This window comes from Geospiza fortis, unplaced genomic scaffold, assembly GCF_000277835.1.
Source record: "Geospiza fortis unplaced genomic scaffold, GeoFor_1.0 scaffold403, whole genome shotgun sequence".
Taxonomy (NCBI): Eukaryota; Metazoa; Chordata; class Aves; order Passeriformes; family Thraupidae; genus Geospiza; species Geospiza fortis.
Window position 1 is genome coordinate 2,485,405 of NW_005054336.1, and position 14,982 is coordinate 2,500,386.

Sequence of the window (14,982 nt, forward strand, 5' to 3'; positions counted from 1 at the left end):
CATCTAAATGGTACATCATATGCCTATGCAGATGCTTCTTCTCTCTAAAATTCACATTGCACTTTGTACAGGGATAAAACGATGGTTCATCAGTACTGAAAGTAGCTGGTGGTTCAGAATCATTCTCTTCACATTTGTTTTTCAAAGTATTGGATAGAAAAGTGCTAGTGTGAACAGGAGAAGTATCTTCTGCACAGTTACTATTGGGACTATAAATGAGCTGCTGGATACCATCAACAGTTTCCAGCTCTTCATCTGCAGATTCAGGCTTTACTTTACTCAACGAGTATTTCTGTGGTTCTACTATTTGTAGCTCCTCATTCTGCTCTAAGAATTCAACATTTAACAGTTTTGATTTACTAGGAATACAACTGGCATCATCAAAACAGTCTTCAGTATAGCGTGTTATTTTACTAACATCCATTTTCCTTTTTCGCTTCTTTTCTAGCCCTACCTTACAGCGAATGGGAGACTTCTCTATTGTTTCTTCATTAGTCATAAGAAACTGTATAAACTCTTTCTGTGGATCCCAGCTGGGATCACATCCCGATCCGAAGCCACCTGTACCTGAGGAAATGCTTGTTAATGTATCGACACAATCATCTTTTAATAGTAAATTTTTATCATCCTCACAAACTTCTACTTGGTCTACTAAAGTGCTATCTACACTATTTCCTACTGTTTTCTGTGAATCACAACCAACTGAAGGAGAGGTAGGTAGATTTTTAATGGAATGAGTCAGGTTCTTAGCATGTGCTACATCAGGTAACAAAAATAAAACTTGGTGCTGATTGGATTTCTGTGTTGTACTCTTCGCAGGCAGCTGAAGATCATGAGCCACTGTCAAAGCTGAGCAGGAATCTGCAAGATGACCTCCAGGCTGTCCAGTGGTTAATGAAATGCTGCCTTTATTCATAATGGAAGTCTTTGCTGAGGTGGAGTGTGAAACTGGTCCATTAACAGCAGTTCCTCTAGACAACATAAAGTTTTCACTAGAAACAGTAGGAGCACCAGTGTGTATAAACAGAGAAGCCTGGCCTCCACTTAAGGCTTTTTCAGATCTGTCCCTTGATAGCTCCTCAGTCAGAGTCAATGTATTGTTCTGAAATGATGTGTCACTCTCTTCTGGTTTGGGAATGCCACCTTCTTCCTCAGATACAAAATTATCATCACATAGGATTTCTTCTTCTTTAGCACCAGTGACTTCGGTATTTGTCTCTAAATCATCCATATTGCTGGTCTGTCCATTAAGTACATTTACACTAAAAACAAACAAGAAAACATCAGGCAATTGCAGAAATAAATAACAACTTTAATTTAGAGCTTTTTTCAGGATCACTCTTCACACTGTAATCTAAAAAGATGTTTTGAACTTGTCAAAAATCTACTTTTCATTTAGGATATCCAGAACATTTATAGTGAACCAATGAAGAAAGAAAAAATCTGCTATTTTTTTGCTATGCAATATTAATAACCATACAGCAAACTAGTCATTGCCAAATATCCCAGTTCAAAGAAACCTGAGAACTACACACAAGCAAGATGGGGAAAATCAGATTGCCAAAACAAAAGCAAATGCATTCTATATGTACATAAATATAAATTATCTTCAGTTGTTCTCCAAAAGTAAAAGTAAGCAGTAAAGGCTACCCAGACATCTACTAGCAATTCTGGGGGGTTTTTTAAAACATACTTTCTCTAAAAACGTATTTTCTTAACGAAAACAGTCTTTACATTTCTCAAGGTAGCACTTTTTTTGAAGTACTTCCATACAACTGACCGGATGCTACATGGAAGCCTGCAGAAGGGAAAAACACAATGAAGCTGATTGTGAGTATCTGATTAGTGACAGAGACACAGCAAAAGATCAAACTCACTGAGGAAACTAGATGTCTTCCTATTCCCTTCTTACAAAAGGACCCTCATTGCTTTAGAACAAATAAATCCCATTTGCTTATAAGGCTGTTTTAAATGATAAGCAAATTAAACAACATCTTATCAAAGGTCAGGGAGAAAACACTGTAAGAACAAAACATTTCATTAGGATCTACCTACCAGATGAAGTCACTGTGTTGAATCCAGAGCATGACACTAACAATATCTTCCAGTACAGAGAACTACTGCATATTAATTCCCCATGGGTGGCCTTGTCTTTCTACAAGCAACTCTTACTCATACATCAAATAATCTATTCAATGCTTAGTGAGCACAAAGGAGCTGCCTACACATGAAAATCAGTGTGTGACCAACAGAAATGTAAACTTTAGTCTACCCTGGCATTCACTTTTTATACAGGTACTCAGAACACAGCATAAGGCATTAAAACATTCATCTAGGAGTCAGGACATCTATATTTTACAGAAATCACATATTTTACCCTTAGAGAGTACTACTCACTTTGATCTTTTGTGGGATTTGATTCCTGCAATCACATAGTTTCAGTTACTAATTAACATTTTGAATGAAACTCAGTTAAAAGGAGTTATTACCTAGACTCTTTGAATTAAGATAACTCACAACTAATATCCATGGCTTCCTGCAATGGTCCTTTATCGAAATCCAGGAAGACCACTTTGGACATCCTTTTTTCCTAAGGAGAGAAAACAACCTAGTTAAACAAGTTTCATCTTCAAACATAACATTTTAAAATATGCCCAGTATTTTAAACTCAACAAAATGACAGCTATCCACACAATTTAACGCTAACTACAACTTCAGAGAAATTCTCTTTTATTATTCTCTCTATTATTATTCTTGTTTTATTTCAAATCAGCAAAAGGACAAAACAATTATTTAACCTCTTCTGAGTTTGTAAAAAACAAACCCTAACATAAGATAACTTACTTTTGCAGATAAAAGTAATTCTATTTGGAGCAGAAATACAATGAAAAATTAAGTAATTAAAAAAGTATTTCCCTTGCTACTCCACCACTGAACTAGACAATTTAGAAATGCAGCAATGCTCACATCAGAGGCATAATAAATGTTTAAAGTGTGTGAAATATTTTATTGTATTATTATCTATAACATACCTTTACACAAATGTTCTACTGAACATCCAGTTCCTCATCTTGCCATTTCTTAGATTTTTTCTTTGCTTTGCTGTTTTGAGATGGGTCATTTTTCACTATAATAACGACTTCCAATAAGATCACATCCAAAGCTATCACCCTAAAATGGTGATAATGCACCACCCAGCAGGAGCCTTTACATCACCTACATAAGTTAGAAATGGGCAGTGCAAACATGTGCTAAGAATCAGTAATGCAAAAGTCAATTAAAGAAGTGAAGCCTACAACGATGCACAACAGCTCCAGCAATTTTACAACTCAAAAACGTAGGCTTCATACAGCATCAGGCAGTAAAGTATAAAACTGTTCACAAAACCTTGGTAAGAAATTGAGTAAGACAATTTTGCCTGGAAGATGTGTGTTTTCCTTGGTTTATTGCTGCAGAAGCAGACAAAAGCCTGCTCAGTCAATCTGAGAGCCTGTATTAGCTTTGCTCAACAGGAAGCAATGTTGCTAACGAAGTGGTAAATTCAGTGTTAATGAGTGGCTTCACTGTTACCACCTCTGAGGTAAAACCTTCCATGTTCCAAGTTCCACCCATCTGTTCTGGTGTGAGGGGTTCAGAGGAAGAACAGACGCTTCCCATTTAAAGCAACTTCACTGGTACCCCCGAACAGCAGGGAGGCAGACTGAGAATATTGTGCTGCTTGGAGCCTGCAGTCCTCATTATCAGAATGGCTCCTCAAAACTGCTCACAGGTTTACAAGATGAAGACAAAATTATGTTGCTCTATACACAAAATCATACTGCTAATGAATATTAGTATTAAAGCTGAATTTAAGAAAGTGGCTAAGACACCCTGTGGTCACCATTAAACTGAAATTCTCCACAGAGTTACCAGAGATATCTAAAGCATTACCTAACACAATCTTGTAAGAGACTCCTCTCCATACTGTGTATTTATGGAGATTGGGAACTATTCCATATGGGTATGATTAGAAGTCTTTAGTGGTAAAACAGGTATCCCTACAGATTTCAGTATTTGAATCAAGCCTGAAATGCTTACTGTATCAATAATATCACTGCTACATTTCAATAATTTTCAGCTAATTATCACTTTTATTCTTATCATCATGTATTATTATTTTTCCAGCTATAAAGTTGGTACAATTCACTATTTTTTGTGCAGGACAACAACAATAACATAAACAGTTTTAACAGTGTGGCATTAGAGAAAACAGAAAATGTATTTTTAAATTACAATAATTTAGTCTTGTGGTAACACTGAACCAAGATGCAATAATTCAGTTACATTATCTACTCCATGTGTCAGAATTTATGCAGTAACAATGACAGGTGTAACTAAAGACACAATGCCATGTTTTTTGAGGAAATGTTATCATCTAACTTGTCTCTTGGGAAAAAAAGAAATATCAGTCATTGTAACTAAGATGTAACCAAGGCTATGCAATACACTTTGCATGCTTCCGTCAGAGTTTTAAAATTATCTTCTCTATACCATATCACGAATACAGAATTATTAATTCTGTCAAAATAGATAGCATTTAATACTTGGTGTATTTGAAAAATTAAAAATTGAGATCAAATTTTCCATTTGTTGAAAGTACTGCTTATCATATCCACTACCAGGACTATATAACCTCAACTAGATGGTCGAGATAATTTTTATTTAAGCATCTAGTGCAATATACCTAGGAGATATATACATGTAAAAATGGTGATGGAAAGTGTCTGGAAAAGCCTACACAAGTGTACACAATTCCAGCTCCTACCTTTGAAACACACTTTATCTAAAGGCTAGGTCAAATTCAATTATTTAAATTCAATTATTCAGTTCAATTCAATTATTTCAGCTAAGCCTAGAATAACTGCAATGCACTTAACAGTGTTATTCTTGGTTTACGTGCTATGCTATTTACTATACAGAAATTATTTCATATTCAAAAGTAGAAAGAAACCAATTATTTATTCGGCTAAGCCACACTCCGCCCTCGATTAACTGATTTGAAATCTACCTAATTTTGAATACTGTTTTTATTCATAAAGTATCAGTTTTAAAAATCATCATGTGTTCTGCAGATATGACTGCCTGTGGCCAGACAGTCTAAGCATTAAAAAAGTGTAAGGTCAGATCTATCTTCAAGCTGACAGATCATAATTTAAATGCCTTAAGCTAATCTTATTGTCTTAAAAAATCTTGAACATCAGTATTTTTGCAAACTATCAGCACTTGCTATAACACCCTTACTACACTACATCTTGAGGTTACTACAGAAGAAATGAGGTGATAATTGCATATTAACATAATTATTTGGTAATCCCTCCAAGCAGGCTTCCTAGGTCACTCAGTAATTCAGATTAGATGCAACCTTCCTGTCATCAGATCTACGCTGTCCACTTTCTGTTCATTAATAATTCTTTTTGATAGGAATGTACTTAAATCCATTGTTCTATGTACATTATTGATTGTATTTATTACCAGTAGGTTTATAACCTTTCCAAGCTCTTATTTCATAACTACAACCTTTACTATGCAATAGGTCACACACCAAATTAGGAGCACTGCCTTCATGCAATGCTAGCTCAGTAAAGCTTACACTTCAGTGCAAGGCCAGTGTCATTTCATAGGGATTTAAAATACATTTCAAAGCACACTGGAGCTGAAATATTAAGACAGAAGAATTTGGCTGAGTTTGTGAAAGCATGAAGTGCCTTTATGTGTTCTGATATCACGTTTCTCACTAAATTCATAAATGTGAGCCAATGAGTTAAAAGCACAGAGCAACTATTAAGCAGCACAAAAACTTAGAAGCCATCTCCTAAATGGTTTGAATTTCATCAGCCTAGTTCAAGAAACTGAAGAAATCCAGTGTCTTTCAGCAGTGCTGTAACAAAGGCAAAAATATACTTGTCCTGTGCTAAATAACTCCTCATAAGTCAAGTTCTTTAAGCAGGTATGCGAATAACCAGGACAGTCAAGGGATTGTTCAAATATTCAAGATACAGGAAAGGTGCTTCAGGTTTGCACTGCTCCCATTTAGATTTTTCTTAGAGACTTCATTATGTAAATAGAGAAAACTAACAAAACCTACCATTTTTCCACAAGTGTCCCTGTAATAAAGCTTTCTCAAGTGACAGATTGTATTAAAGGTGATGGTACCAAAGTCATAGATTTTTAGGCAACAAACAGAAGACCACAGAGAGTTTAAGTACATCATGGTACAGGACTAAAAAAGCATCTCCGTACATTTTGCACCATCAGTCTATGCTTTAAAACCTTAATCACGGCAAACATCAAGCACAGAACTTCTGCCAAAAGAGAAAGGCTTAAGAACCTCTGGAAAATGAAGGTTTGTACAGAGTAATAGAGGAACTGGTAGTGTACCAGCACAAACCAGCCACATCTTGAGAAAAAAAGAACAACCTCAGAATTCAGCTGCACAGTATTTCTGCCTCCTTCATATAGTAATGCACAGAGTTTATGCCTCTGGAGCTTTGGGTGTTATCTAGCAATATTAATGGCCTAAATCAATAAAATCATGATATTTTGATCATTAGAAGAATACCTATTACTTGTTTTCCAGTTTATTATTTTTTTAAAAAGCTATCCCACTTCACCCTTCAGATGGAAATAAAGCCACAAAGCCTGACAACTAGAGGTGAGTCAGTGACTCACACTGCCTTCCCTCGTCTTCTATTTGTGTTTGCAAATTAAATTGTTGAAAATACTTTTCCTTCTGCACAGCTGAAACATTATTTGTAGACCACCTTACTTAGCTTTGAAATTTACAAATGAACACTTCTGCATTTTTTCAAATTTCTGTAGTGAAGAGACAGCTTGTTTAATATACCTAACACCATGAATACTGCCCTCCCCACCTACTCTACACACAGTCCACAGCTATTAATCTAACTACAACATGAAGAGTTCCATTCAAAACTAGTTCACTTCAATACAATTCAAATCCACAGCTGTTCACGTAACAATATGAACACTGGAAAACTCTCATAGCTAACTAGACTGCCATATAAAAATTCTTTTAAAGCGGTATGAAATATTACCAATACAACATTTGTATTATACCTAAATAAATACAAAGTTACTGCCATCCACAGTATAACCTTTTATAATACTGTTAGAAAGTTCACTGAGTTGTCAAATATCTGCAGAAAAAGGTAATCATAGAGAAATTCTCAGTTATAGAGCAGCCATGACAAAAGCAGCTTATCTTTTCAGTAGGATTATAATTGGGAAGATCAAACCCAAAGCACACTTTTTCAGAAAGTTATTCTCCTTAAACTTAGTTCCTAATGCAACATCTTCAAAAGCTCTCTGTCAGGAGCAGTAAGAAAACCAAAAATTCCTTTAAAATGTCAAAATTTCAGAAACTTGATTTCTGGTCTAAAACATCTAAGAACGATATGTTAACATCTCATGAGAAAGGAAACTGAACAAAACCTAAGAATAATCATCATACAATTAGAAATCACAAAAGAGAATTCCATTATTGCCACCAACCACTCTTAATCTTACTCTTCTAGTATTGATTTGCTTGGGGAAATAACCATTTTGTCACAATGGGGGGCATCATGATAAAATTCAATACTGAAATCAATAATAATAAATGACAGTACAATTTAAGTGTGACAAGAACTACATGTATCACTATAGAAAATACTCCTCTGGTTTTAACTGCTCATGCAGCAGTTTAAGACAGTTTCATGGGCAGGTGCTTTTCAAAATGAACTAGGTATTTCTAAAAGATGACTAGCCAGAACACAAAACCAAGATGTTGAACCAAGAGCAGTCACACACTGTCTGGTAACTCCACAGGCTTTGTAACTCCTGCTCAGAATTCCACAGCCCTGTTCAAAGAGGACAGCCAGGTACTTGTCTTCATGTTCCTGCAGCTCTCTAGTTTGGATTTTTAGTAGTGCAACGTAGTTTCAATTGTACTGCCATTAGCTCTACTAGAGATGAGAACTACAATCAAATATTGAATTGTCCTAAATGCAGACATACATGGTAATGACTAGCCATATTCCAATAAAGACACAAAAGTATTAAAAATACAAAATTAATGCTCTGTGAAAACACACACTATTACTTTTCTAAACTTCTTCAATATAGGTACAAAAGTATTTTTAAAATGGTTTCCAACTACCAACTTTGAATTTATCATTCTGACAGCTGAAGAAAATTCCACAAAAATTATTAGGGATATGGTAAAAGCATGTTCTTTCTATCCAAAGTTGTGTAGAATATATTGACAGCAAATTTAATATTTGTAACTATAATTTAATGCTCTTCTCCCTTCTACCTCTCTTCCAGGGATCCTGTTTTCCAGAGTTCTCTCACTAAATAAAATAACATTATCACTAAGTAGAGTACTATTATCACACTCAAATTTATAAACACGCATTTCCCAAGTCCCACCTCATTTTCTAGTTGTATTTCCACAATTTTAGATTTTACACAGGAAGAATCCCTCTTCTTCACCACCATATACTTAAATACCTTCCTGATGTGTCACACCTCAAGAGAGGCTCCTCAGCGTCCGGCTCTTCAGGCAATACAGTAAAAGCATTTCCTCCCTACAGAACCCACTGCCACCAGAAATGTTCCTCTCCAGCCACACTTAAGTGAGACATTTCACAAAGAGACCATGTTTAGCAAAGTATCTGATCTGCACTCTTCCAGACTTTAAAATCACCACTACAGTCCTTACATGGGGCACTATACTAAAATTAAAGAACCTGCTGATCACTGCAGATTTTGGCTTGCAGAGAAGAGGAAGTAATTTCAGCATGGCATCATACACTGTCAAATTACTGGGCTATTCATTGGAATTACACTTTTATTTGAACCAAAGCCAGTTTAAATAACTGCTGCCTTCTTCCACTCTCCCAAGTTCCTCCTTTCACACTGGATCAACCATTTCATTATCCAGTTTAAAAGGCTGGGACCCAAACACCACTGAATCAGCACAGTTGAGAAGCGACAACTATGGGTAAGGGCACAAACTTTTACTAGCTTTGTTAACAGAAAAATCCACTGGGGAATCTTTTCCTAAAATCTACATGAATAAATAAAAAATTAAAAATGTAGAGAATGTTTTATAAGGCAAAAAAGAAGCTTTGACAGTCCTCTATTAAACTGCAGAATGCAGCACTAAAAGAATTCTACCATGAAGCAAATTTTATGTTCTAAAATTATTTGAACTAAACTACTCAACTGAAGCAAAATGCTAGAAGTAAATGCTAAAATAATTCAACTGGGGAACATTAAATACATCTTCTGAGAACACTATTAACACAAGCAGTACTCTTAAATTGCGTATTAGACACGATAGCTAGATTTTCCAGAAAGACATACAAATGCAAATCCTTCCAGTGGGTTAAATAAAAAGTATTTTCATTTCTAAAACACATAACTAACTTTCAGAAATTTAAAAACTAATCTACTCCTCATTAACCTATGGTTTTACGGGATCAGCCACCTTATCTGCTCAGAGACAAGTCCTTTTGAAGCCAGGTACTGCCACCAAGTGGTGGTGAAATTTGGATTTGCAAATCCAGTTACTCCCCACGTGTAAAGCATACAGAACTGAAAAACGTCCCTGCAACTGCCAAATATGAGCAATGCTCTGCTAACACAAGACATTTTAAAACTCTTTCAGTCATCCCTGCTGCCCCTCTCTGAACCTTTTTCATCTCTTCTATTCTATGTTGTTTTTCAGTCATCTGACTAGAAGAAGCAATACACATTGCAATGCAATGCAGCTGTGTTACACCACAAATTCACAGAACTGGAAATGGGCTGTGTTCTGCTCCCTAATAAAGCACAATAATTTCACTGATTTACTGACTATTCAGTTGTCATTTTTACTGAACTCTGGGAACCTCAAGATCTCTTCCAAGCAATAGCAAAATACTGATCAAACATCATTACACTGTTTCCACTTATTCTTTTACATATTTTTCTGCCCTCTTGTTGTGAACGCAATCCTACAGGTGTTCTCCTCAGAAACCAGTTTTTCCCTACTAAACACAGATAACCACCATTAAGATGAAAGGTCTTCAGTTTCATTCAGAAGACTTTATCCTTAAAACACACACACAGTTATTTATACATCAGACTTTTCAACTAATTTTCTGTATTTAAACAAGTAATTAGATAACCACACAAATTAAAAAGAAACAGAACATAAATGGCAAGCTTTAAGTACTGAAAGTATTAGAAGGCACAAGGAACAGTTTACTGAACTGAATTTTATGGAATTTTACTGTCAATTCAAGTCTCTTCTCTAGTCATAATTCTTGTTTTACACTCATCCTTAGATGAAGTATTTCCTTTTGTAGAGTTCTATTCATTTGTTTTCTCAAAGCAGCACATTTCAGAAACCAGCAAAGTTCAGGCTAAGGCAGTAAACATCTTCTACATATAAGTATATGCATAACACAGTGGTAGAGCTTATTTTTAATTGTTCATAGTTCAGAAGACAATTCATAATCAAAGTCCTGAGTCAGTTACACATTATACAAAAGATCAGCACTCAATTGAAGACTTATTTTAAATTCCCCACAAAGCACTCTTCTATAATCAGTATTTTAAAGTTGACAGCAACAGCTCTGAAGAAGTCTTAGTGGAACAGAAGATATGAACAAAGCAGTTCATGTCTATTTTAATATGTACATACTACAATTTCAAGGCAATATTAAGTCTACATAATAATTGGAGCTTGGAATTGAAGAACAAACTCATTTAAGCAAATGAGATCTCCCTCTCACCTCTTCAAAATAACAAGTCACTGCAAGCAGCTGCATTCTGAGATGGCACATAAGTCAAACAGCAAGCAGGAAACTTGAGGAGACAGCTTTGGTTTGTTACAGAGGTCTCTGCAGCTGAGCCCATCATGCCACGTCTCCAAAGGAGAGAACTTACTGAACTGTGGGGCCTTACCTAAAGATTCTCTTGAAACACTCAAGTTAAAACAGATTAAAGCTCATTGTTACATGTTTCACATAATTATATGGAGACAAGGTTAATCTTATAGTTCTAATTATTCCTGGAATAGCAAGTAAATGGAAGAGAAAAAGATAAGCTTCTTAATTCTTTTTCTCAAAATAACAGAGAAAGGGGGTGGGAGAAGGAAGAAAATGCCAGCTACAGGAAATTTTTCCTAGATGGACACTTTGCAATTGCAAATGAACACTTAAGTTCTACCAGCAGAAAATCTCCATAAACTTTGTCTTTCAAATAGCTTGCAAATGGGTTCCTAAAGACAGGAAGAGAGGACGAAATTCCAACAGAATTTCTTTGTTTAAAACTTGAAATGCTATTCTGATGGTTGGTCAAATTTCCCACGCAGTTATTTATTAATACATTAAGTGCAAGTTTAACATGCTGCTTTTCCAGTGCAAAGTACACTTTCAGTACTTTGAAACCAGGAGGATAATATGTAGAGAGCAAAACTATTTAAAGTGCTCATAATTTTGTCTCTCAACAACTAGCAGAACACTTTCATAGCTTTTTAACTATAATAATTTATGGAAGAAAAACATTATTATCATCATAATCTTAAACAATGGGGGAAATATATTTTGTTCCTCTTTTGGTTTTGTAGAAGTAACACTGCACCATTACAGTACATACATATACATTACAGTAATCAAGATACAAATTTCAAGAGAATTTTCACTGACCATTTTTCTGCAGGTTTAGCAGTATATGCAAATGACATTTTAGGGAAAAAAAAAACCACCAACACAAAACTTCTACTCACCTTTGCTTGTTTGATTTACATTATGCTGTAAGATTCACTTCCACGTTAAAACAAACCTGCAAAATAAAACAAGAACTTACTGTACAGCTGTCATTGTTTTCTGCTTGTGTCCTAGGCTATGAGACAAGACAGGCAAAGCAGGGAGGTAAGAAATCCCCAGCCACAAAATTCTATCTTTTTTCAGGGTAAAAGTACCAACAGTCAGTGGTCTTCTCTCAAAGACGTGTAATTTCCAAATAACATAGCAACTGGAATTTTAATTTTAAAAATCTACCAGGAAATTGTATCAAATATACACTTGCTATTAAATTAAGTGGGCAGAACAGGAGAAAAGGAAGTTGAACGGGAAGAAAAGCTCTGCATTTGCTGCTAGTGCCTTCAAAGACAGCTATCTCAAGGTCCCTGAACAAGGAATGATGCACAGAAAGGAAATTGATACAAATGAATGCGTTAAAAAAAATGTTTTTAGCAAAAATGATCAACATATCTGAGATTAAGTACTGGAGTGCTTGAAGCCTGGGCCTTTTTAATTTCTCACCTTTTCTAGGGCAAAGCTGCGCTTATGATTCTAAGGTTAGCTGGCACACTTAAAAATGATAATTTATTTTGCATGAAAGCTGATCAATGTCAGATAAACTTGCTTTGCTCACATATCTTTAGAACTAACTATACAAGGTCATTTTTCACTTCCTATTTGGAAATTGTGAAGAGACTCCAAAAGCAACTGAAGCTGCACAAAAGCAAGAATGGATTTGGGTATGGTATCTCTACAGAACTGGGTCTACTAATGAAGACACAACTAGTAGCACAGAGCTTTACAGAAAGGGTAGGTTGTTCTTATCTAGACTAAATGTTTAAGGCATCATCAGAACTGACTCTGAATGAAGTAACTATCATCACACACCATCCTTATTTTATTCACACACAGCTTTTTGATTCAGAGTTCCCCAATCAATCTGCAACTGTCTCAAAGCCTCTTGCCTAAATTACAAAGACAGAGAATAAGGGAAGACAGACCTTTCAATAAAGTCTGACTGGATAATATAAAGCAACAGAAGATAAGTATTTGAGCTCCTCTTCCTAGCCCCAGGATTGTGTCCCAAGTATCACATTAAACTGTAGCTTTATGCATGAATGTTACTCAATATACATACTCATTTCTCAAATAAGATTTATTACAGAAAAAAATACAATTCTTTGGTCAGATTTTAAAGTAATATTCATTCACCTAGAGAAGCAGAAGTGTTACTTTTAAACAGCAGTGGAGCTCCACTGTAAGTTACAGAAAGTAAATGCAAAGCTACAGTTATATTCCCACAAATAGAACAGAGTCCATATATGAAGAGCCAAAACACCTTTCAAAAAATGAGAAAAAAAGTCAATGGTCATGGCTTTACATGATCAAACATTATGATGAGCACTAAACCAGACACCTCAGTAAGCCTGCGCACTTTGGCTGGGGAGTGACAACCCCAGTCTAACACTTTAATTAAGAACTACAATGACTCCGCCCCTGTACAAAATGGCCTCAACACCTACATCTTCTAAACTTTGCAATGAATTAGTAATAACTGTTCTCAACACAGATTGCATGGCTTGTGACTCAAGCGCAGACAGAATCTTTCAGTCAAAGGATTGAGCCCAGACAACTGCAGATCACTGGGGTGATACAGCAGTACAGTGTCATACCACCCACTACTCTCTGTAAGAGCCCTTCAGCAAGAACACTTTATTTTGGATCAATCAGTTGACTTAGTACAGGGTATTTTATGTGAACAATCTATCTAGAGGATACTCTTATACTCACTGAAGGTGCACTTGGCAGAAAACTCAAATGCAAGTACTCTTGCATTTCAGTATTCTTTGGACCACAGGGAGCTCACAAACCATGCTGGGGATAAATCTGGGGTTATTCTACATCTGCCACAGAGGGAAAGAGAAGGAAAAAGAGAAGATGGGCCATCATAATTTGCATATCGTCCAGCTGAAGTAGAGGTGACAAGTTCCACAAAGAGAACACCAGCAAGTAAACTGCTGAAGGACCAAAGGGCTGGTCACTGTAGCCCTGCATCAAAAACTCCAAAGGGCCCTACAGAATGAACTCCCCTTTTTGGGATTTCCAAGCCTCTGATGTACAAAGCTCCACCCAATGCGAGACGGTACTTGCAGCGTCATGCAAACATCTTCATGAAGGCAACACAATCCACAGGACACCAGATCTTAGCCCAAACTATTGACAGCAGGAGACTGTTTAAAGCCACCCACCTACAGTGCTTAACCAGCACTCACATCTCCTCTCAAAGGCCTTTCTGCTGTCAAATAAGATTTCTCTCACTCCACTACAAATTCTAACACCTACTATTAATTTCAAGGGTGATGACATTTGAAATAACTGAGCACCTGACATTCTTTACCACCAAATTTGAGAAAGGTAGTTCTCCAAAAACTTCCTTAAGGAAAGGCAAAGATTTCAACATCATAAATGCTTTTTGCTTCAGTTTGCCTGTCTTAATTCTCATTATCAGGAAAGGAAGTGGGAATGAAAGCCACTCTCCCATACCAGGTAATAAAAGAGGGCATGAAAAGGGTGACAGAACTGAGTAAGAAATGTAGTTACAGAGCATTCACCTGAAGGCCTTGATATTCAGAATGAGAAGGGGGGCCACAGCAGGAAAAAAGGACTGCTGTAAAATGGTCAGGCTTCTGATAAGCAGCTTCCTGTTCTGATATGGGCAGTGAACAGGAAGTGGAAGAAAACCAAAATGGTAGAGATGAGAGATCACAAATGCACCCCCAGTGATACTAACCAAAAAAAGATGGACTGAAAACTCTTGCTATAATGAAATATCTCCTAACAGACATCCCCTCCCTGAGGAAAAAGTTTAAGAAATCCTAGATGCAAAGGTGTACAATGACTAAGTAAAGTTTGTTGGAATCATAACAGAAGTTTTGACCCATTTGTTTACTATGCAGCCCTTATTTCATAACAGATCTGCATTGTAACTGACATTTCCACATCCATCTGGGACCTTTAACTACACCTTTACCACCTTCTCCTGGGATGACTGCAGCTAGGAATGTAATTCATATGGAAGCCTCTTAGGTAGTTTATTCAACGGGTCTTGTTTTGCTGTGTGTTGCTGTTTAACACAAAACCTGTTTTG

At 36.2% G+C, this 14,982-nt stretch overlaps 1 protein-coding gene across 1 annotated transcript in view; it reads right to left on the reverse strand.

Annotated features, from left to right (window-relative positions):
• Nucleotides 1–11,896, reverse strand: part of ZNF644 (zinc finger protein 644) — a 29,326-nt gene extending 17,430 nt beyond the window's left edge. The window contains 4 exon segments of the mRNA XM_031057923.1: nucleotide 1; nucleotides 3–1,262; nucleotides 2,490–2,590; nucleotides 11,819–11,896. The exon segment at nucleotide 1 is cut by the window's left edge and continues 723 nt beyond it. Of these exon segments, the coding sequence (XP_030913783.1) occupies nucleotide 1; nucleotides 3–1,231 (1,230 nt within the window). The 5' untranslated portion in view covers nucleotides 1,232–1,262; nucleotides 2,490–2,590; nucleotides 11,819–11,896.
• Nucleotides 11,897–14,982: the final 3,086 nt, after the last annotated feature.